Raw genomic sequence first — 22,621 nt, forward strand, 5'->3', positions numbered from 1 at the left:
TAGCTATTTCCCAGAGGAACTCATTTTAGCAATTATTTTTTAATATAGTGATATTATTTTTTTTTTTAAATACAAATTTTCCTGAAGCCCACCAACCAAGAAAAAGCCCAGGACTGGATGGACACACAATTGAGTTCTACAAGACCTTTAAAGAAGTACTAATACCAGTACTTCTCAAACTATTTCATGAAATAGAAAAGGAGGGAGCATTTTGAAACACATTCTATGGGGCCAATATTACCCTGATTCCCAAACCAGACAAAGACACATCAAAGAAAGAAAACTTCAGGGGTTGGAGTTGTGCCTCATGGGTGGAGCATTTGCCTAGTATATGCCGGGCCCTTGGTTCGATCCTCAGCACCACATAAAAATAGATGCAATGAGGGTGTTGTGTACAACTACAACTTAAAAAATAAATATTAAAAAAGAGAACTTCAGACCAATATTTCTAATGAATATAGATGTAAAAATTCTCAATAAAATTCTTGCAAATTGAATACAAAAACATCAAAAAGATAGTGCATCATGATCAAGTAGGGTTCATCTCAGGAATGCAAGGTTAGTTCAACATATGGAAATCAATAAATGTAATTAATCACATCAATAGACTCAAAGATAAAAATCATATGATCATCTCAATAGATGCTGAGAAAGCATTTGATAAAATACAGCATCCCTTCATGTTCAAAACACTAGAAAAAATAGAAATAACAGGAACCTCAACATTGTAAAGGCTATCTATGCTAAACTCCCAGCCAACATCATTCTAAATGGAGAAAAATTGAAAGCATTCCCTCTAAAAACTGGAATAAGACAGGGATGCCCTGTCACCACTCCTATTTTAGCATAGTTTTGAAACTCTAGCCAGAGCAATTAGACAGACAAAAGAAGTTAAAGGGATATTGATAGGAAAAGAAGAACTCAAATTATCGCTATTTGTGATATGATGTTATACCTAAAAGACCCAAAACATGCCACCAGAAATCTCCTAGAACAAATAGATGAATTCAGCAAAGTAGCTGGATATAAAATCAACACCCATAAATCAAAGCCATTTCTGTACATCAGTGACAAATCTGCTGAAAGTGAAACTAGGAAAACCACCCCATTTGCAATAGCCTCAAAAAAAATATATATGCTTGGGAATATTTAACAAAAGAGGTGAAAGACCTCTATAATGAAAACTACAACATGCTAAAGAAAGAAATTAAAGAAGACCTTAGAAGATGGAAAGATCTCCCTTGTTCTTGGATAGACAGAATTAATATTGTCAAATGACCATACTACCAAAAGCACTATAGATTCAATGCAATCCCAATCAAAATCCCAATGGTTTTCCTTATAGAAATAGAAAAAGCAATCATGAACTTCGTCTAGAAAAATAAGAGACCCAGCATAGCCAAAGCAATCCTTAGCAAGAAGAATGAAGCTGGTGGTATTACTATTCCTGACCTAAAACTATACTACAGAGCAATAGTAACAAAAACAGCATAGTATTGGCACCAAAATAGACCTGTAGACCAGTGGTACAGAATAGAGGACACAGAGTCTAACCCACATAACTTCAGTTATCTTATATTAGACAAAGGTGCCTGAAAGTATCTCAACCATCACCTTGATATTGAGTGCTATAAGTCACTCTGGAGTGGAGGGTAGAAGAATAGCTGGCCTATCATTTGTTCAGTGGAAATCTTTGATGAGTTTGTTTTAGTTTGGAGTGAGTCATGTGGCAGGTTGGTGTGTGGAGGGGCAGTGGGTATTGCCTGTTCTTAATTACTGTTATTCCAGGGTCAACCTAATTAGGAATGCCTCTCTTACTTAGTGGAGCTGTATTGTGTTTCTTTTTCATGATTACATGGAAATAAGATACCAAGAAAATAAAAATGTGCTAAAAGGGGTTGAGGTCCTCTTATTCCTTTCTGTATTGGTTTGCTGGGAATGTACAACAAAGTATCAGAAACTGGGTGGCTAGAGCAACAGTCTGCAGGGTTGGTTCCCTGTGAGAATCTGTTCCATGCCTCCCCTCTGGCTACTGGTTTTGTTGGCAGATGTTGGTCTCCTGGGCATGTGAGTGCGGCACCTGCCTCTCTCCCTCATCCTTAGGTGCTGGTGTGTGTGCCCAAGTGTGTATTCAGAGTTCCCCTCTCTAGAAGTCTTACTGGATTAGGGATCACTCTGATAAACTTGTAGCTTGGTTACCTCTGTAAAAGCCCTATCTAAAGAAGGCCACCTCCTGAGAGACTGGGGATTAGGATCCCAGCATATTTTTTCTTGGAGGACAAATTTCAACCACGAATATTCCCAGTGAACAAAGTGCTTCACCTTGGGAGGCAGCATTCTGCATTCCAGATGATCTACTGCCTCAACTTTCTTGGATTTGGGGGTCTGTTAACAGGGTATCTGACCTGAGTAAAGGAGAAGACCAGGGTGGGAGGAGAAGAGATTCTGGCATGTTGTATTTCTTTATTACTTGATGTGAATTTTTAAGCCCTCAGTGATACCTAGTAATAACTGCTTTCCCTTACTTGGGACACTGAAGGAGAAGCTTCTCCCTGCTCTTTTATAAGAACAATGAGAGCAAGCAAGCATGAAGTGTAAACAAAGAGCAATTTTAAGCAGGGAATTTGTGATCTTCCGGGTTATCCGTCCTCACAGTGGACAGCCATCCTCTGGGAAGCAGCACACAATCTTTAGCATATTTTGCTCAAGAACAATAGATGTTAGCCATCGCCTGTTAATTTGTTTCCCACGAGAAAGAGAAGGCTTTACATGTTGCTCTCAGGGTGGCTCAGGCCCCTTGTGTGAGCTTTTTCCTAGGATCTTCTGTCACACCAAGGGAGGCCTCAAGGCAACCTCAAAGTGCAGATTTTCTGAGTGTCTCCTTGCCTTTAACCCTGGGGGCACAGGTTGAGCTGCATGCCACAGCCAGAGCTGTTCTCACTGTGCACATTTGTGTGTGTCGTGCAGGCACCAGCTGGAGACGCCAGGACATTACTCTCATCTGGCTGCATTTTATGAGGACAAGAAAGGGGTGCTCCACGCTGGTCCTGGGAGAGGCAGCAACCTGCCCCCTGTCTACTGGCTGCCCTCCATCCACCGCTACATGTACCCTGAGATGAAGGTGAGGCTGCCATACTCTCACACCATCCTGGATGTGGGTCTGGGAACAGTTGTTGTAGATTAATTTTTAATTAATAAGGAATTGGTGTCTTGGGCTCATGCAGAAAGTCTGCTTTTGATACAATTGGTTATAACATAGCTTTTGGGTTCACTTAAAACCTAAGGCAAGTTATCTTAATCACTATGCCTTCCGGACAGTTCTCATAATGCAAAGCCAAGTGTGATAGACATGCCAGTCACACTGGGCTCCTAGGAGGGAGAAAATGGATTGGATTCTGTTGGTTGCATCAGATACTATAATGCCAGACGTGACTGAAAATGAAAAGTTTGATAAACAGGTATGTTTTTTAGTTACAATATTTTTAATATTTTCTGTTTTTCCTGTAGCACTTTGCTTTCAGTTCTAGAATATATATTGTTTATAGTCAACAAAATACAAAATGTTAGGTGTTTAAAGTTTACAGAGATGACTAAGAACATGAATCTCCTTTATCTTCCTTTTGCCTCCTTTGTGGTTGATCACAAGACAGTTCAGTTGAAACCTAGAGCTCCCCTCTTACAAGAATTATACATGAGTTTAAGAGAGAAGCCATCTTGGAAGAGGAGTTGGCCCCTGAAGCATTTGTCTAAGTGGAAAGTGAGGGATGCTAATTCCAGACTGAGAAAAGGCATGAGCGACAGTGAGCCATGGTCTACCATTGTCTCAGCAGGTTTTGTGAACAAAACATTATGCTGGCTTTTTATCTGTACCTGTCACAGTACTCCTTGTTTTGTTTTTTAATAGGTGCAGTATATCTTTATGATTATTTTTTTAATCCCTGTTTTCCACCTAAAGCAATCAAGGCTCAAAAAGGTTCCATGATTTTCTTTAGGCCTTACAGTTAGTAGGAGATAGTGCAGGATTTATGTTTACATAGGACATGTGCTGAAGCCAGTGCTCAGTCTACCCTATTTCACTGCCTTTGCGGAGATGTGGATATGGGAAAACACAAGACAAGCTCATGGGTATGAGCAAACTTGTCGGGATTAAATTTTTATGTCACCTGGTCATAAGAGAAAAGGCTGGAAAGATAGATTGGATTCAGATTGGGAAAACTTTAAATAGTAGGCCATGGAATTTGAACCCTAAAAAGTAACAGTTAGGGTCTTATCAGGAAAGCAGAGACCACATTAAGTATTTCAAACTAATTCAATGTAGGGAATCAGTAAACAGGAGTTGGAAGCCCAAAGGAATAGGTGGGACTGAAGCTGGTCCTCACCATGGAAGATGAGCCTGTCTTTTATATCTGGGCTTTCAATGCACAGTCAAAGCCAAGGCTGGTGTTGAGCCTCTGCCTCCTACAACATTGATTGGGCTTCATGATGTTTGGAAAAGTTCCATTTTTTCCATTTCAAAGCAGCAGGGCATGGTCCTTAAGCAGAGTTCTTGGAGAACAGCATCTTCCCTTTGCTATGTAATATCTATTACTCATAGATTGCTTCATAATAAATTACTCAAGAGTAAAACTTGAAAGAGTACTTATTTATTACCTTACCATGTCTGTGAGTCAGGAATCCAGGCATGACTTGACTGGGTCTTCTCCTTCATTGTCTTTTGTGATACTGCAGTTGAGGTGTCAGCTTGTATTGGGGTGTCATTAGAAGGTTCAACAAGAAAATTAGCCACTTCTAAGCTCGTGTGGGTATTGGTAGGATTAGATTTCTTTGGGGATATTGAACTGAAGTCCTCAGTACTTGCTGGCTGTTCTTAGTTATGGGATTTCTCCGTATGGCAGCTTGCTTCATCAAAACCAGCAAGAAAGGGTTGGTTAGCAATATAGATGTCAGAATCCTTTGTAACCTAATCATGGAAGTGACAACCTGCCATATAGCCATATTCTTTTGATTAGAAGCAAGTTACTCCAGGGGAACAGGGAATTGCATAAGGCTATAAATACCAACAGGATGGATCCACAGGTGCTGGAGCAACAAAGGGGAGGGGGTGTCTTTATGAGAACTGTGGGAGCTTGGAGGAGGGGCCTCAGCACAGCCCATAGTTAGATCTCTGAGGGTAGCACTGTACTCCTGATTCTTCACCTCTCAGGGGCATGAGAGTGCTCAGAAATGTTGGAAGCTGGAGTCAGGTGTCTTTTTCTGCTGCAGAGAACTAACTTCCTTCCTTCCTTCCTTCCTTCCTTCCTTCCTTCCTTCCTTCCTCCCTCCCTCCCGTTTACTGGGGGTCCAGTAAATGGAGTTTTCAGTCTTCTCAGTCCTATGACATGGGCTGAGAGACAGAAATGGTCTGAGGGTGATCAGGGGCATTCTGGGCTTGTCTTGATCTGCACCCTGCCCCTAATTCTGTTTCTTCTGAGGGAAATTGCTGGTGGGCTAGTTCCAAAGCCATGGGGAAGTGACCAACATCTGACCTGAATGTCCCTAGATTCCTCTTCCCAAGAGGCCAAGAAGGAGGGATAAAGGGAGAAAAGAGAAAATTGCCATATGCTTTAGCCCTATTGAGGGCAGCTCATTAACATACCAGTTAAGATCCAAGGAACTGGGCTGGGGATGTGGCTCAAGCGCTCACCTGGCATGCGTGCGTCCCGGGTTCGATCCTCAGCACCACATACAAACAAAGATGTTGTGTCTGCCAAAAACTAAAAAAATAAATATTTAAAAAAATTCTCTCTCTCTCTTAAAAAAAAAAAGATCCAAGGAACTGCAGAGAAAAGAGTACTTTCATAGATTACACATGTCTTCTTATAAAAAAAATAATGTCAGCATATTAAAATTAAAAATACATGTACTTTTTTTTCAGCAGTTCACTTCTCAAGGTGTCCTCTAGATGTAAACCCACCTGAATGATGTATGTGTAAACATGTTTAATTCAACACTGCTCAGGGTGGTAGAAAACTAGAATGCCCATATAGTAAATAGTTATTGTGGATAATGAATTAGAGTATGAGATGATGATTGGGATGGCCTATTTGAGACTAGCAAGGGGCAGAAAACTATGGATGATATAATCAATTTTAAAAATATTGATAGACTTAGGTATAGATACAGATATATGCATCCCTGAGCATGGAGAACTATGGATGGTTGTATACCATGTTATTAATTCATATATGACCTGGGGTGAGGTAAAGCATGGAGGGGAGAAGAGGGTAATCCTTAGGTATATAAAAAAGAAAAGAGCCAGGAGGAGATGGCAGCCCTAAAAAAGTGCTATACAGTCAGCCCTTTGTGTCTGTGGTTCTATATCCACAGATTTGAGCACTGCAGATTGAAAATATTTTTTTGAAAACTGCATTTGTACTAAACACATAGAGACTTTTTGTCATTCTGTAAATAATGCAGTACAACAAATATCACATAGTATTTACATTCTCTTGGGTATTATAAGTAGCCCAGAAATACTTTAAAGTATACAGGAAGATATATGCAGATCCTATTCCATTTTATAAGGTATTGCGCATCTACAGATTTTGGCATCTGTGAGGGGCCATGGAGCTGGTCCTCCACAGATACAGAGGGAAAACTGATATGATTCCATTCTTCATTTATGGAAAATCACATACATATATGTACATATATATATATGTGTGTATATATTTGTATATATGTCATATATATGTATATGTATGAATATAGAAATTTGTCTATAAGCATTTTACTGAAATATAACATTTATGGGAACAAGTTAAAAATTATAAGTATATAGTTTGATGAATCTTTACAATGTGTACTCATGTATAAAAAAATTTTAAGTGATTTTTAAAAATAGGAATCAGATATAAGACTGTTGTGGAAGAAAATAAAAATAAGAACCTAGAATGGAGGAAGAGGATGGAAGCCTCTGGAGAGGTCCAGTGAGTGGCTGTTCACTGTACCATAGGGTAGTGGAGGGATGAGGGCATGATGCAGCTCCAGGAGCAAATGGATCCCCAAGTGGAGGGCATAGGATGTTGAAGATGGAACCCCAGGGTTTGCCAGCAACGGATAGGGAGTAAGAAGAGGATGGGGTTCTGGCTTGGAAGATTGGAGGGAAAACATAAAAACTGAAATTGTAGGCATTATGCAAAGAGAATTCTCTGTGAAAGCCACAGAGGAGTGAGGGTGAAAAAAGGGAAACATTTAAATTGAGCAGGAGACAAGTCTGTCTCATGCTTTTGAACAGGGTCAATGAGGGGTGTGAGGTCTCTTCAGCTGACTCTCATGAGTGAGGCAGTGAGCACTTAGATTTCTCTTAAAATGCAAACCTGTGTTCTTGAGTAAACAAATAAACGAGATAAGAATTGATTAAGGCTCATTGGTTTGTGGACTCTGTGATGCAGGACACACTGGTGCAAGCCTGGCCAGGCCTTCCTGAGTGGAAGCACGTTAAGGGCTTGGAGAAGCCGGAGGGAGGGAAGGTGGGGAGGATGGGCTGTGCTTCAGCTCCCTTCCTGTCTGTTGCTGTATGACTCGGGAGGGTGCTGACCACACTTGGTGCCTTTCCTCTTGGTGGTTTGGATGTGCTGGCAGAGGAGTAGGTAGGTCACAGATAGAGCATACTCAGTGGAGGGCAGCTTTTCACCACAGCCTGTGGCAAGTGAATGGTCAGTGCCTTGGAAAGGGAAATGCCCATCCCAGTCATCTAGGTGCAGTCTTGGAGGGCCAAGGACAGCTCTGGTCTTGGCTGGCAGAGCACAGAAGCCTTCTCAGGGCTCAGGTATTTGGTTTGGCCCTTTCCAAGGGCTCTCAGTCCTTAAACCCAGCCCACAGCTTTGATAGGGCTGCCTTTCTTCAGGACTGCTCTTTCCTGCATCACTAGTGGGAAATGATGGCTCTTCCATCTGACACTTAGGCATGGAAATAACCTGCTGGAAGGCTCACGGGCACCTGGTTTGAACTTTCTGTTCTGTAAATGACCTAGTGGTCCCTGTATATGGGCCATTCCTAGTTGCTAAGTATTTAATGTTTTGCCTCAGGTGGTCCTTATAGCCATTCGAGGTAGGTGATGGCCTCCCTGTTTTACAAAGTAGGAAAGTGAACTAAGTAAGTGAGCTATAAGAATTTAATTTAAAAAAATAAATAAATATGGGTAAATTGCAGAAAGAGCAATAGAAGGAAGGGAACGGGGTTGGGGAGAGGGAAAAGGAAGGAGAGGTAATGGGATCTGATTAGAACAAGATATATTCCATGCTTATATGATTATGTTAAAATAGATTCTACTATTGTGTATAACTAAAGAGAAAAAAATTAAAAAATTAAAAAAAATTAAAAAAAAAGAAAAAAGAAAAGTGAGCTGCTCTGTCCAGGCCTCCCCGTTAGTGAACGGAGAGCTGGGACTGGATTCAGCCTTCCTGCGGACAGAGCTTATCCTCTTCACCTCTCCGATACTCCTGGATGCAGGCTGTCTGCAATTCACATGAAAAGGAAGGGCCCTGAGGGTTCCCAGCAAGTGACCCTGGGGTTCCCCCTGCCTGTGCCCCCTGTAGACCCCTTGCTTTGCACAATAGCAGGCCACCTGATGCTGGGGGCTCTAATCTGGGACTATGTGCTCATTATTTTATTATGGTACTTAATTAATATTTTGAATTGAATTTTCTCACTGAGGCTTATTTTCTCTTCAGAGATACTGTTATTTTTGACTTTTAGGAAGTCAAATTCAGCTTTGTTTCCTCCATACTTTCTCCTGAGTAATTAGTGATCCTTAAACGTCAACATATCAGCAGAATAGACATACTATAGAAATTCAGTTTAAAGATAAGACTTTTAAAGTGACAAATATTTTGTGCAGGAATAACCATCTGTTATTGTTTGCTTGGACTTTGGAGTTTTGGAGTCAGCATTGGAAATTCTTCACAGTATTTCTGACCAGCTCTTCCTTTTTCTCCTCTGCCCCTTTTTATTTTTTCAGATTACACACCCAGCTGGCTGCATGTCTCAGTTTATTAAGTTCTTTGGCGAGCAAATCCTCATCCTCTGGAAATTTGCCTTACTTCGAAAGCGCATTTTGATATTTTCTCCCCCTCCTGTGGGCGTTGTATGCTATAGAGGTAACTGAAGCCAAAGTCAGGGTTCTCCCCAAGTTCCCAAAACATAGACTGCTGGAGTCTCTCTCTTGTTGATCAAATTTGAAGAGTCTGGCCCATATCAGGGGAGTTTTGAGACTGGCAGTGGCCTGACTGGATTCATATGGAACCTGGCAGCAACAAAGAGCATGCACTGGGTGACACATCAGTGGCCTTTCGAGAGAGAAATGTGGGAAGGCAGAAAAGATGGATTCTAGATGTATATAAGATAAACTTGATAAAACTTGCCTGATTAGGTTGTAAAGGTCCTGGTGTATGGGAGGGCATAACAGGAAGAGTCTGTGATGACAGGGAGGTGGAGCCACCAAAACCCAGAAAGCATGGCGGGAGGTTGGTTGGGCAGGGTTAACTTGGACACAGTGAAGGTGTTCTTCCTGTGAGTCTTTCCAGGGGAGATGTATGCCAGGCACTTGAGTAGTGGGTTCAGAACCTCTAGGGGAAAGCTGGGCTGGAGATGGTGATTTGAGAGTGTTGTAAGGGCTGTCCTGATAACCAGGGCATGGGGCATCACTGGGGAGAATGTGTGAACAGCAGCATGCCAGGCACAGGAGGTGGATTGACAATTGTGGAAGATGTCCCAGGGGAGATGGAAGTGTCAGAAGAAGGGGGGGGGGCTGGGAATGAAAGGGTTACAGTAGGTCAAAGTCTTGAGAAGGGGGAAGGTCAACAGGGACAGAAAGAGTGCAAAGTGTGTGTGTTGGATTTGGTAAGACATTGCTTGTGTGACCTTGAAGAAGTCAGGTTCTACTGTGGGAGACTTGCCCTCAGTCTCCTCAGAATGCCAGGACCACCTGGTTACTGATGAACCAGGCTAGCAGAGAACAAAGCCCTTCATAGTTCCTGTGTTACTCCACTTCCTGTTGCTAAAGCAGAATGCCTGGGGCTGGTTAATTCATACAGAAAGAGGTTTATTTTGGTTCATGGTTCTGGAAGGCCAAGAATATGGTGCTGGCATCTGCCTAGTTTCTGGTGAGGGTCTCATGGTAGACGAGTGGAAGTGGGTATACATGGAAGAGAAGCACAGGAGAGAGAAGTTCCAGGCTCACTTTATGACCAAATGCTCTGGAGATAACTAACCCACTGCCTTGGGAACTACATTAATGCCTTCATGGGGGTGAAGCTCCCATGAGAGGATTCCCTCTTAGAGGCCCCACCACCTCTTGGTACTGATACCTTGCAACCAAGCCTCCACATGTGTTTGGCTGGGACAGACCACATCTAATCCATAACAGCTTCCTCTTGGGCTACAGTTCAGAGAAGGTGTTGTCCAGCAGGCTTCGGTGGAAGAGGGACATGGGGGGGCGAACTCTTCTCACCTCCTCCATCCTCCAGTGTACTGCTGCTGTTGCCTGGCCAATGTCTCTCTGCCTGGCATCGGGGGCACCATTCCTGAGTCTAAGCCCTTCTTCTATGTGAACGTGGCTGACATCGAGAGCCTGGAGGTAGAGGTGTCCTATGTGGCCTGTGAGTATGGGGACCTCCCCTCATGCTTCCCCTGTGTCCCAGTCCCTCTCTTCCTCCCTGCCTCCTTGCTTCTCCAGTGGGGTAGGGCTGGTTCCCTCGGTGACCCTGCAGGGTTCCCACCTGCTTAGCCTGGGGTTCCACAGGCACCACAGAGAAGATATTTGAAGAGAAGCGGGAGCTATACGATGTTTATGTGGACAACCAAAATGTGAAGACACACCACGGCCACCTGCAGCCCCTGCTGAAGATCAACAGTGCTGACAGGGAAAAGTACCGGCGGCTTAATGAGCAGAGGTAGGGGCGGAGGCGGGCTGTGCCTGTGGATGCAGCTGGGCCAGCACCACACTTGAGAAGGAGGGCTGGGTGGCCTGGGGGTTCCGCCCTTCTTAGGATCTCCCTGGGGTCTCTGTGAATCTCACACCTTCCCTCCTAGTGCATTCCTGCCAGGATGCATGCTGCCTGGGAGATAGAAATGAAGGGGATCCCTGCATGTCGCCCTTATAGGAAAGGGGCAGATACATGATTTCTCTCTGACTGGCTTTGGAAACTCTGAAGCCTAGGGACAATTATACTAGCTTCCAAAATCCCCCTAAATGACCTTGTTTATGTTTGGAACCACCATTTATTGAGCATCTATACTGTATGGATCACTGTATTTGAAACTTGCTTATGCATTATCTCATGTAGTTCTCAGTAATTTGGTTACCTGTGAGTTAAATGGGATCACTGTCATCCCCATTTGATGGACAGAGGAAGGATTACCACTTACGTGAGGTTTCCAGGGGCAGAACTAGCCATAGACCCTGGAGTTTTGAGTCCACGTCCTGTGCATCCTTTCCTGTCCCTCCTCTCCTTGCCCCAGGATGGAGGCCTGCTTTGATCAGTGCTGCTTCCAGGAGGGTGTGGCCCACTGCAGATGCTTGGCCACTGGTGGGTGGCTGGGCACCCGTCTGATGGTGGTCTCTTCCCCAACAGGCAGATGCTGTTGTATTCCCAGGAAGTAGAAGAAGACTACAACCCTTGTGAGGAGGACCTCTTTGTGCTGTGAGTCTGCCCGCGCCAGTGACTGTGGGTCTCCCCGAGAATCCCTTCAGTATTGACTGCTTTGGATGACCTGGGTCCCTCCCATGTCACCCACGGCAGTCCAGCAATGTCCTTTATTGCTGCCAAGGGCTATTAGAACTGGGCTCTTTACAGAGGCAACCTGAGCCCTAAAAGGCCATATAGGGAAAGAGGCAGGAACAGGTCATTGAGAGGAACAGGAGGTCTGGGATGTGCCTCTGCTGGGCTTTTGCATTCAGATATCTCCACTTAGAACCTTGGTGCTCCTAAGGGCTCAGGGACTTCTCATCTGTGGTTTCCTCTGAATAGAGCAGTTCCTCATGCTGAGTGTTATGGGTTTTCTGAAAATTGAACCATGGAATTGAATGGAATCTTCCCAAGATCTGATGGGGTGGCCTCCTGGCCTGTACACCTGGAGCACTGATTGCAGGGATAAGCAATTTTAAGAGAAAATTGAGAAACAGTCTCTCAGCTTCCTGTTTGGTCTTCCTGTGCCATGTGCAGGGATAAGGGTGAGGAACAACACTGGACAGTTACCAGCTTTGATGGAAACTCCCTGTGGACATTCCTACAGTGGCTCCTGATCCTCATGGCGTACTTTCTAAGGCATGCACACTGTAGATGTGCAGGTATCCAGGAATCAAATGGGGCCACTGTCTCTCAAGGTTTGACACAGGCCATGGCATTTAAAATTCTGAGCACCAGAGCTGCTTTAGACTTAGAAACCTCTGTTGACTCTGGGAGCTCTAAGCACCACAGCTTAAAGAGAAAAGTAATGGCTCTCTGAACATCACTCATTTATTTATGTGGTACCATAAAACCATGACTTTTAACTCTCTTTCTAGGCATAATCCCTCTCCCCCAAAAAAGAATAATCAAAGGAGAACACACACCCAGGGACTGTTTGCGCCAGTCTCAGTGGCCATAACTCACCTTCCCTTTCTCCCTAACCTCCCCACTTCCAGTGCTGCTGGCTTCAGAATAGTCCCGTCCTACCCCCACTTCAGTGCCCACATTCTTAGTGGCCATTGTCAGCCATGGTGGGCTGTCCACAGAGGCCCAGGGCCTTCTGTTCTCCAGTGAGGATTCTTGGCTGCCATCTAGCATGGCCTCTTCCGAGCTCTGAAAGGTGAATTTTAGCTTCTTTCTTGAAATCTTGACCTCAGAACTATGTTATCAGGCCTTGTGTTTTCAACTTTCTCTTCCTCTTATGACTAAGCAGGAGAGGAAAGCAGGAAATAGGGGCCCCTCCCTAGGGCTATATTTAAATCGCTAGTGACTTCCCTCTTAACAGGAAAATGGTGTTGGCAGCAAGGCCAGCACCACTCAGAGATCTGCCAATCATCCTGTGACTCACCCCACCTGGCTCTTGCTAACCTTAGTGGTACTTTAACAACTGTATAATGAAACTTTGACCCTGTTTTCTTCTTTTAAAAGGTATTTTGGTTTATTTTTGAAAGCTTTCAAAAGTCAATTCAACAAAACGGTATAGTTTAGATTCCTGTGTGTGGATTATCTGGTGAGCTCTTTCGTCTCTCCTTTCCTCCCTTTCCCGTCTTGTGAATGCAGGTTTTTCCTGGAGCAAAACAACCGGATATTTCAGACTTTGTTGGAGGTGTCTGCCAGTCAGGACAAAACTCTGACAGCAGAGCATGCCAGGGGCATGGGCCTGGATCCCCAAGGAGACCGCAGCTTCCTAATGGACCTGCTGGAGGCCTACGGCATTGATGTCATGCTGGTCATTGACAACCCCTGTTGCCCATAGGATGAGTGACATGGGAGGACTGGTGAGCCACTCACATGGGTGAACGTAGCCTGGAGTGTACCCCAGGCCCCCAACGGCCTCAGTTTTTAATTATGGTGACACAAAGGAAGATTGTTTATACTTTCCAACAAATGTAACTTTTGCAAATTCCTTTCTTCCCTTTTCCCTAGAGGTAATGGGAGATGGCCTTGATTTTTGCTTCCTGCTTTGGTAGGACACTGAATTCTACCACCATCTCCCAGAGCTGCTGCTTTGGGTTTAGTCTTTGGAGTTCTGTCACTATGAGCAGGCTGAGCTCTGAAAACAGTGGGGTGGACTGCTCAGAAAGTCTGTGTGTCCTTGTCCCTTGATGCATTCAAGAAGACAACCATCTGTCCAGTGTGGCCTTAGATGTTCATCTGCCTGAGAGCAGAAACTAACCAGATGACCTTTCAAGATCATCAGGTTCTATGAGTCAGTGGTCTTGGGATCAAAAACCTTTTCCTTAGGGCAAGTCTGTGTCTTCCTTGTTCACTTGAATAGGGACCACAGAAAGGGACAAAGGGATATTTTTGACACCAGATAGCTTCTTTAAGGACCGAATGACAGGGAGAGGTTTCTTATTGGTCAACTGAACGCTACACTCATAGACTGAAGCCTTGAAACTCTTCCTAAACTAAGTGAATGATGGGCACTTAATGTAATGTGCTCGTTCTTTCTCTGAATCCCTCCTCTTAGGTTGGGTTGGCAAATTCCTAAGGGCCAGTGGTGGCCCTGGAGCTCTCAAGAAGATTTATTTTACAATTTAGTCTCTTAAGGGCTAAATATTTTCTTGGAATAACTTGGGTGTTTTTAGAGGGTAAAGGGGCAGATGTTCAAGCAGGCTAGAGAACAAGCTCTAAGTTTCTTCATCTGGATGACGGTTCCCTGGAGGCATTACCAGCAACCCCCTGCATCAGACAGATGCATTGGATTCCTAAATCTAGCCAGGACCTGAGCTGATTGACAGAGGTTGGAGCCTGATGTTAATAAGACTATTCACCAGTCTGGAGTGCTCACAAACATCTTTTTAGCAGGCTTAGTGATTGGGTCCTGAGACCTAAAAGATTTGTTGAAGAAAATCTGACAGTACCTTCCCCTCAGGGAGTGGTCAGGAGCCCTCAGGTGTTAGTCATAATCTTATCTGCTTTCTTGAATGGTCTGGGATGGGTCCTGTAGTCACCTGCCTCTTCTCTTGGGATGGGTTACTTGATGGCTGCCAGCTTGGGTGAAAGGACACTTGTTAACCATAATCAGAAAGCCAGTTCCTGTGAGTAAAGTTTAGGTCTTCTGGGGCCATAGTTAAGGCTTTTGACCTGAGATCCTGGATTTTTGGTAACCTAACTTCTTCCCCTTCACCCTTCTGTTATTGGGATAGCCATCAATGCATTTTACAGGCTGGTGTACACAGCAGAGAAAGAACCTTCAAATGGATGGGTTATGTGTCTTATCAATTCAAGGTTCTTAGGGCTATTGCTTAATTTAAAAGTATTTTTCACTGTAGCTCCTTGATACAGAATTCAAAAGTAAATAAATTCACAAGTGGAAATGCAAATACAGTGACTAATCACAGTAGTATCATGTAAATATATAAATAAGTTTGGGCATTGAGAAGTAATATGTACAACTAACATATTTTCTCCTTTGCATTGTGGATTTAGTCATCATTCCAGTAACATGTTTACAAAAGAAAACACACCTGTGCCCAGAGGCTGATGCTTCACCTGCTTCCCCTTTATAAGCAACCCCCTCCACTTGCCTTGCAAAGCTCACGGGGTCTTTCTCACTTGGGTCAAGAAGTGGATACTTCTAGTGGTACCCTAGGGTTTAGGGTTTTCTAAGTTGAAGGTAGGTGGCTAGAGGTAGGCATAGGGGGATTCTTCTGGAAGACACAGGCAGACCCTATCTCTGGAATTGGGGGATTTGCTAGAAGGACCCTGTCTAAATACTTTGGCTCCAGAGCCTTCTGTATGTGAACGCTTATGTTTCCTGTGCTGTTTTAACGCCAGGCTCAGAAGTGCTGCTGTAAAGACAGCAAGGTGAGAAGGAAGTTCTGTATTTTCCTTTGAATAGAGCCAGGGCTGTGGCAGCTTCTGTCTGGTCTCTGACTTGCTTGGGCTCATGAGGAAGGTGAGGGTATGAGTGTGGGAGGCCCAGAGAGGAATGCACCGAGGCAGTGCTGTCCTAAGTCGTACGGGCCTGGACTAGCTGACCCCAGAGCAGAACTTCTTGAACTTCTCCCTCAGTCCTTCTCTGTCTTGCCGGCTTCCTCCTGACGCAGCCTCTGCTTGACTGAACAGCGTGAGCCCTTCACTCACTCCTTGCTGTGTATCACCTCAGCTATGATCTGGGCTACGTGGAACCTCTTGCTTCTGAGGTCACCTTTTGAAGTCTTGCTTAGTACCAGACTCTGCTGCTCCCACATGGGAAGTTAGCAGGCACAACCATATCATTTGCTACAAGTTTCCTCTGGGGGGAACTTGTTTTTGAAGTACTAGGCAGGAATCTCTCTACAGTGACAGCAGAAGCTAGGAGCCGTGTGAACCTGCTTTTCTGTCACTCTAAATATATTCTTAAAAAAAGAAAAAATCTGCTTTTGTTTGAAAGAAGTTGGCCACATCTTTCCCTGCTTAGGTCTAAGCTTAGTAGAGGCAGTGTTATCACCTCCACTGACCTCAGGAGCAGGGCTGTGTGGATCCTTGAGCCCTCTGCTGGTGGCCCTCACCTGTCCCTGCATAAGATACCAGACCCTGCTGGGGAGCTCTGAGCCTGATCTTGTGCCCCCTATGGACCACCTGCTGACTTGTGATCCTAGGGCTGCCCAATCATCCCTAAGTGGAAAGAGTCCTGTGGGGACTGGAATCAGGATTGGGATTTGTTTATATCCATGTTAAGTAGGACAAAGGCCTGTTAAAGTGAATGTTTTCAATTTTGTAGGCTCAGCAGATAATAAAAAGAGTCAGATCCTGCAGGACTTATATCCTACCAGACTAAAAAGTATGCACCAAATCATTGATTAGTATTTGCTTTGGCTTTAAATATGAAACTTTCCGTAGGCCTGGCCTGGGGATACATTCTAATGTCAGCATCCCACCTGGGACCAGTACAGTTCTGAGTACAGTGAACTAGAAGGCATCTGCCTCCCACACTCTCCATCCATTCTGGTATCTCTTCTCCTATCTAGCTAAGGGAGAGAGGCCAAACTCATTAGCATATTGATAGAAGTAATTTACATAAGAACTTACATCTTTAACTTACCTTTTTATAAACCATGTGAAGATCATGATGGGAAAGATAAAAGTAGCACACAGATGCAGATGTTGCCTGATGCCACATGTGAAGATCCATGTATTCTGTAACTACCTGTGATATTTTAGCTAGAAGATAAAGATAAATCATAGCTAAGTCATTGTTTTCATTCTGGTGGCTAGAGAATGAACTTCATGTCTTGATACACTGAAAGCCCTTCAAGTACAATAAAAATGTGAAATTATTCACCTTTCCATTGAGGCCTTCAGGGAACATTTCATAAAGAATTAACCTTCATTGGCAGAACATCAAACTTGGAGAAAAGGCAGGGACCTCAGGGACTGTTTTTCTCCTTTGAAAATACATTGCCCAGGGAACTGATTACACTCCAAGTCTAGTGTAGACCATTCCTGGAGAGGCAGACTAATGAGTGGACAGTGTGTAAGACAATGCTCAGCTGACAGCGAACATGCAAGAAAATATGCAGACCAGCATGCCTGCATGGGCTTCTCTTTCCCAGTTAGGTTCCAGGCTAGTAAGCTTGGAACCTGAGAGATACCTACCACCACCCCCCACCCCGCCATAACTTGCAGCTGTGTCTGTGGTGAACATACTACAGACCTGCAAGCCTACCTTGGCAGGGCAGGCCCCACCCTTCTCATTTCAGGAAAATCCTTCTCTGATTCAGGTGGGGGAGGGGAGGAGTTAAGGGCTCCTTTTACTCCCAAATTATTAGTTTTTACTATTCCATTTTTTATTACTAATATACCTCTGTTCCCAGGAGCTATTGGAGCACTAAATGTTGTGGGAAAAGGCTAACTGTGAATTAAGTTTATGTTTTTCTTATAAGAAATGGAAGTTTATTTTTATATTGATGTTACTATGTGATAAACTGAGTATGAAGATGTTGAAATGGAGATTTCAAAATTATAATCCTAGAAATGGGCAGCTTTCTAATTCTGTAGTGGTGAGACCCTTAGAAACGTTGTTTGGGAGAATGAAAAGGACATTGTGCTGTGTGATCTGAACAGCACTCCAGGAGATAAACTTGACAGTCCCAGGAAGGATGACACACACCAAGCTTCAGCAGGACTCTAGGACAGAAGAGGGTAAATGTGATCCTTCTGATTAGGCTCTCAGTCACCTGGAGAGAGGTGGGAACGGGAGGTGGTTTTAAAACTAGCACTTTACTTTATTTGGAGGGCTGGAATTTAGGGGTAGATGAGGTAAAATTGCAAATTTAGAAACGGATTGGGAATTTTCTAGTGCTGTATAGACATCCAATGATGGTGAAGTGAAGCCCTGCTTTCATCTTTTTAGAATTTATTGTAGAACTTCAGTACAGCATGGGCTTTTAGAGATACTGTACCCTAAGTTCAGAGAGTTTATTTAGTACCATAGTAGGAAGGTGTTAATTATGTTTGTTATAGAATGCCTTTTAGACTAATGATGAATATATACTTTGCTTTCTAAGAACGGTTGAAGGATGTGGGTAAGGTGGAATATTATAAATTCGTCAGAGATGATCCACAAAATGAAAAATTCACACAGAGGTAACAGCTGGTTACAAGTATATTTGACTGACATTAGAGTGAAACTCCTTTGGGTAAATAAAGCAAAGCTGAAGTATATAAAAGATCTGAAGACGGAATTAGGAAAAGTTTGGGCCTAGCATATGCACAACTGCCATCAGTGGGGAATGGTGAGGACTCTGCTTCTGATGAGTCTGGATGGGTGACCGGTGTGGGGTGGGCGGGGAGAGGCAAACAAAATGAACTTCCTATATTTACCCAACGTTTGTTGGCTAAATTTCTATATAACCTTTCCTGGAAAAGAAACAGTCATAGCCCTGGAAAACCTGTTTTTTCTGAGTTAGGATCAGCTTACCTCCCTTTCCCTATTGTGAGCAACACCCCAGCCTGAGTTATAGCAATAAGAGAAATGGAATCTGTGTTTAAGTCTTCACCCTGTGATGAAATCAGATAGTTCCCAGGTATTGCCCTCCTCTCTCTGTTTTCAATGGTAGTAATTTAAAGGCCTAAAGAAAGCTGATTAGTCCCAAGGCTAAGGGTAAATGTTTCTTGATTTTGTTCTGTGGTACAAATAACATCTATGTATATCATATCTGTATATATCTGAACTAAATTGTGTGCAGAGAGGTTGTTACAACTATATTTACAGAAAATGATTTTTACAATTAAAGTTCACATTTTAACATGAACATGTGTGCTTCCGTCCTTCACCTACTCTGAGATGTAGTCTGTGGTAGGAAGGAATGATGGCCCAGTCTGGGAGTGGAGCCTATGGGGCTGGTTGCTGACTTGCTTACAGTGAAGACAAAGGCAACTAAGAGCTGCTGCCTGCCCTCCATCCCAGTAGCCGAAACCACAGGTGAGACTAAAATGCCATCCGGAAGAGCCAGGGCTGTGCACCCTCAATCACAGGAAACTTCTAGAAGAAGCCCTTTAGTTTCATGAAATCTCTTATCAGAGTTTAGTTTGAAACAACATGTACAGGTGTGTATGTATATTAAACTTTTATTCCATTTTTAACTTTTTGGGGGAGATATTTTAAACCAGTATAGAGTGAACTGCTGACAGTGGTGGTTCCAGAGTCAAAGGCAGAGCCTGCCCTGCCAAGGTAGGCTTGCAGGTCTGTAGTATGTTCACCACAGACACAGCTGCAAGTTATGGCGGGGTGGGGGGTGGTGGTAGGTATCTCTCAGGTTCCAAGCTTACTAGCCTGGAACCTAACAGGGAAAGAGAAGCCCATGCAAAGGAAAACTCTTGGTTATATTTTGTAGAAAGCATCTACTATATTTTTAATAGGAATAATCTTAGCTTCTGAGCAAAATTAATCTGTTTGCACTAAACAGAAAGGGACCCAGGTTCTCCTTTGTTTGCACAGCTGAGCATTCCAACTTTGGCTGACAAGCATGGCTGCAGAATAGCTACATGGTGAAATGTCTTTTTACATGGGCACTCTAGAGAAGGACAGCTCAGAGAAGAGATAATAAGGAAACCAAGGCCTCATGGGAAGTAGTGTGAAGAAAACAAAATTTGGGCTGGGGTTGTGGCTCAGTGGTAGAGCACTTGCATGTATGAGGCACTGGGTTTGATTCTCAATACCACATATAAATAAATAAATGTCCATTGATAATTAACAAAAATTTAAAAAAAAAATAAAATTTGAAACGAGGCATATTTATAAGTCAGTAAAATTCTTAATGTGGTTAAATATCCTTCCCCAACTGTGATACACACTCACAGGTCGGGGCTCCAAGAGAAAAGAAAGCCAGCTTCTGTCCTGGTCCTGCATGATGTTAGAGAATCACACAATATGCTAATTTTATTTTCTTATACCTTGTATCCCCCTTCCCCTTCTCCGGTGGCCTTATGCTGATGTTTGGACCCATCTGTTATTTTTTTGCTAAAGAACAGCTTTTAACATTACCTTGAAGCACATAGTGCTGAACAGGTAAGCCCCATTTTCTGTGTCTGCAGCCCTGTGCTTTTTATCACTGCTGTGTAGCCCAGTAGAGCACAGGCCTTCACTCTGCATGGCACGCAGAATGCGTGCTGTCCTTACACTTGAACTTCCTGAGGAGCAGCCTGTAGTAAGGTCCCTAGCTCTTTTTCCTCACTTACCCCTCTTCTTACAATGAGAAAGGCATGCATCTCCCCACTCTTACCATGGTGCAATTCCCTCTAGAGGCACAGAACAAAAGAAAAGATGCTAATCGGGTGGTTTTCAGTCTCTGCTTGAAACACACTAAAAGAAGATCTAATCAAGTTGTTAGCTGAGAGCACTGTTTTTTGCCATGTATCTCCAAAGAAATTCAAAGAACTATGATTCTTTCTATTTCCATCTATTTATTTAAGCGTTCATAAGTGTAAAACAATGAAACAAGGAATATAACTGATGTTGAAATGCCCCCATCTTAGCTAAAAATACCACTTACGTATTAGGTAAATGAACTAATTAGGATAAAGAACATTCTAATATTTTTAATTATTAGTTTTAATCAGTTATACCAATAATTATGGTAACATTTATTCTGTAAACACGTAAAAACTAAAAAAACTTATTTCCATTTAAATTTTTTGTTGATGAGAAGCATTTGATAAAAAATGTCAAGCATAAAAATAGATTACATTATGATAAGATTCTTTTTACTGACAGTGGTATGGAAATACACCCACAGGGAGAAAAAATAATTTAAAAATTTAAACTACTAAAGAACTAGTTCATTTATTTTTACAAATGAATGAGAGGTGTCAAATTGCACTGGATATGTTTAAAAGAGTGATGTAACAGTTATTTTAAAACATCAATATTTACATGACATTAGAAAGTACATATACTTTGGCAACTATTTAACTTCCCACAAAAATTTTAGATGTCACATAGATGTATGATGGGATACATGATTTTTCAAATACTTTTGGGGAAAACATGAGCAGAATAGTTGGTGGAACACTACTTTAAAACACTTTCTCCAAGTAAGGTTAAAGGATCAACTTACAGATTTAGCTGAAGTAAGCTTTCCTAATGCAGACTCCTGGCCCATCCCTGGCTGAGTTGTTAAGTTTGGGGTGGGCTCCAAGTCAGTTTTCAGCATGCACCCCAAGTGGTTCTCATGCAAACCAACCAACATTGAAGAAGCACTTCTTTAAAAAAAGAAAAAAAAATGCATTTTACAATAGTTTAGCCATGGTTGAAGAAGGAAACTACCTCACATTTGCTTTTGAATTGAGGATAGAATTGAAACTAGCTAAATAAGAACCAGAGCTCACAAAGTAGCATCACCCATGGAGGAGCCAGACATAGAAAAGGACACCTGGGGAAGGCACTGCTTCCCCCGGACAATCAAAGAACAGGGATGGAGGATCTTAGACAATCTTAAGAATCCTGCTCTCCTGCTGGTTGCAGTGGTGCACACCTATAATCTCAGCAGCTCCAGAGGCTGAGGCATGAGGACCACAAATTCAAAGCCAGTCTCATTTAGTGAGACACCCTGTCTTGAAAAATAAAACATGCTGGGGATTTGACTACTTTTAAGCACTCCTTGGTTCAATCCCTGGTACCAAAAGAAAAAAAAAAAATTAGATCCTGTTCTCCATACATGGGTGCACTTCAAGGAGATAACAAAGCTCTAGCCCTTTCCAACCACTGAGAGTGAGAATGTCCTTGACAAGCTTGAGGGAAATCACTATCTAGGAGGGACTGACTATCACACCAAAATGAGAGCATGCGCTAATGGAATACCAATTGCAGATCAGGTGGCAGGGTGCACTATGGGAAGCACTGCTGGAGAGGACGGGGTATTTGCTGTGAAAATGCCCTTGGGATTCTCTGACAACACTATGGGGACAGCTGAGGCATCTGTTCCCTTTTGGTCCCACCGGTGGCCCAAAGTGTGGTCTCGGAGAGGCCTCGTCACTGTCCACTCACTGGGCTGTGCTCTGCAGCATTTGTTCTTTCTTCTTGGGATCACAGAAGAACTGCAGTTTCCTGGGGAGCAGTTTCACCTCCACAGGCATCGCTTCGTACTCTTCACTGTCAATGCTGAAAGAGCCCTCTGTTCCCTGTGGGGACGAGAATGTTCAGGGTGGCTCTCTTGCACATCAGTGCCCTACAGCAGCTCACCACAGAAAACATGGTCTTCTCTGTGGGATTATGCTATTGTTCTTTCAATATTTCGGTGCCCACTAAGACATACAGTAATATTCCTGAACACATCCCAATTCTACTATTCATGAAAAAGGAATTTTTTTAACTTCAATCTCTTCCCTTCCTCAGTATTTTGGAACTAGAACAACAAGGTTAAATTTTCAAATATTTATTAAAATAAATATGCCACATCTTTAAAGAATTCACAAATAAC

The 22,621-nt window shown here is 43.1% G+C and overlaps 2 protein-coding genes across 6 annotated transcripts in view; one reads left to right on the forward strand and one right to left on the reverse strand.

Moving 5' to 3' along the window:
- Nucleotides 1-18,955, forward strand: part of Dennd11 (DENN domain containing 11) — a 41,147-nt gene extending 22,192 nt beyond the window's left edge. Inside the window, exons 5-10 of the mRNA XM_048786951.1 lie at nucleotides 2,968-3,121; nucleotides 9,002-9,140; nucleotides 10,509-10,640; nucleotides 10,784-10,934; nucleotides 11,616-11,684; nucleotides 13,272-18,955. Coding sequence (XP_048642908.1) covers nucleotides 2,968-3,121; nucleotides 9,002-9,140; nucleotides 10,509-10,640; nucleotides 10,784-10,934; nucleotides 11,616-11,684; nucleotides 13,272-13,467 — 841 coding nt within the window. The 3' untranslated portion in view covers nucleotides 13,468-18,955. The remainder of the gene's footprint in view (nucleotides 1-2,967; nucleotides 3,122-9,001; nucleotides 9,141-10,508; nucleotides 10,641-10,783; nucleotides 10,935-11,615; nucleotides 11,685-13,271) is intronic.
- Nucleotides 18,956-20,585: 1,630 nt separating this feature from the next.
- The window catches only part of Agk (acylglycerol kinase), a 72,708-nt gene continuing 70,672 nt past the window's right edge, over nucleotides 20,586-22,621 (reverse strand). For 4 of the 5 annotated variants that reach the window (XM_048786809.1, XM_048786811.1, XM_048786812.1 and 1 more), the window contains 2 exons: nucleotides 22,189-22,322; nucleotides 20,586-21,404 (listed from right to left, as the gene is read on the reverse strand). In XM_048786809.1, the coding sequence (XP_048642766.1) occupies nucleotides 21,251-21,404; nucleotides 22,189-22,322 (288 nt within the window). In that variant the 3' untranslated portion in view covers nucleotides 20,586-21,250. Of the gene's footprint in view, nucleotides 21,405-22,144; nucleotides 22,323-22,621 lie in introns of those variants that run through there. The other variant, XM_015493759.2, reaches the window with a different exon arrangement.

This window comes from Marmota marmota, unplaced genomic scaffold (assembly GCF_001458135.2).
Source record: "Marmota marmota marmota unplaced genomic scaffold, marMar, whole genome shotgun sequence".
Classification (NCBI taxonomy): Eukaryota; Metazoa; Chordata; class Mammalia; order Rodentia; family Sciuridae; genus Marmota; species Marmota marmota.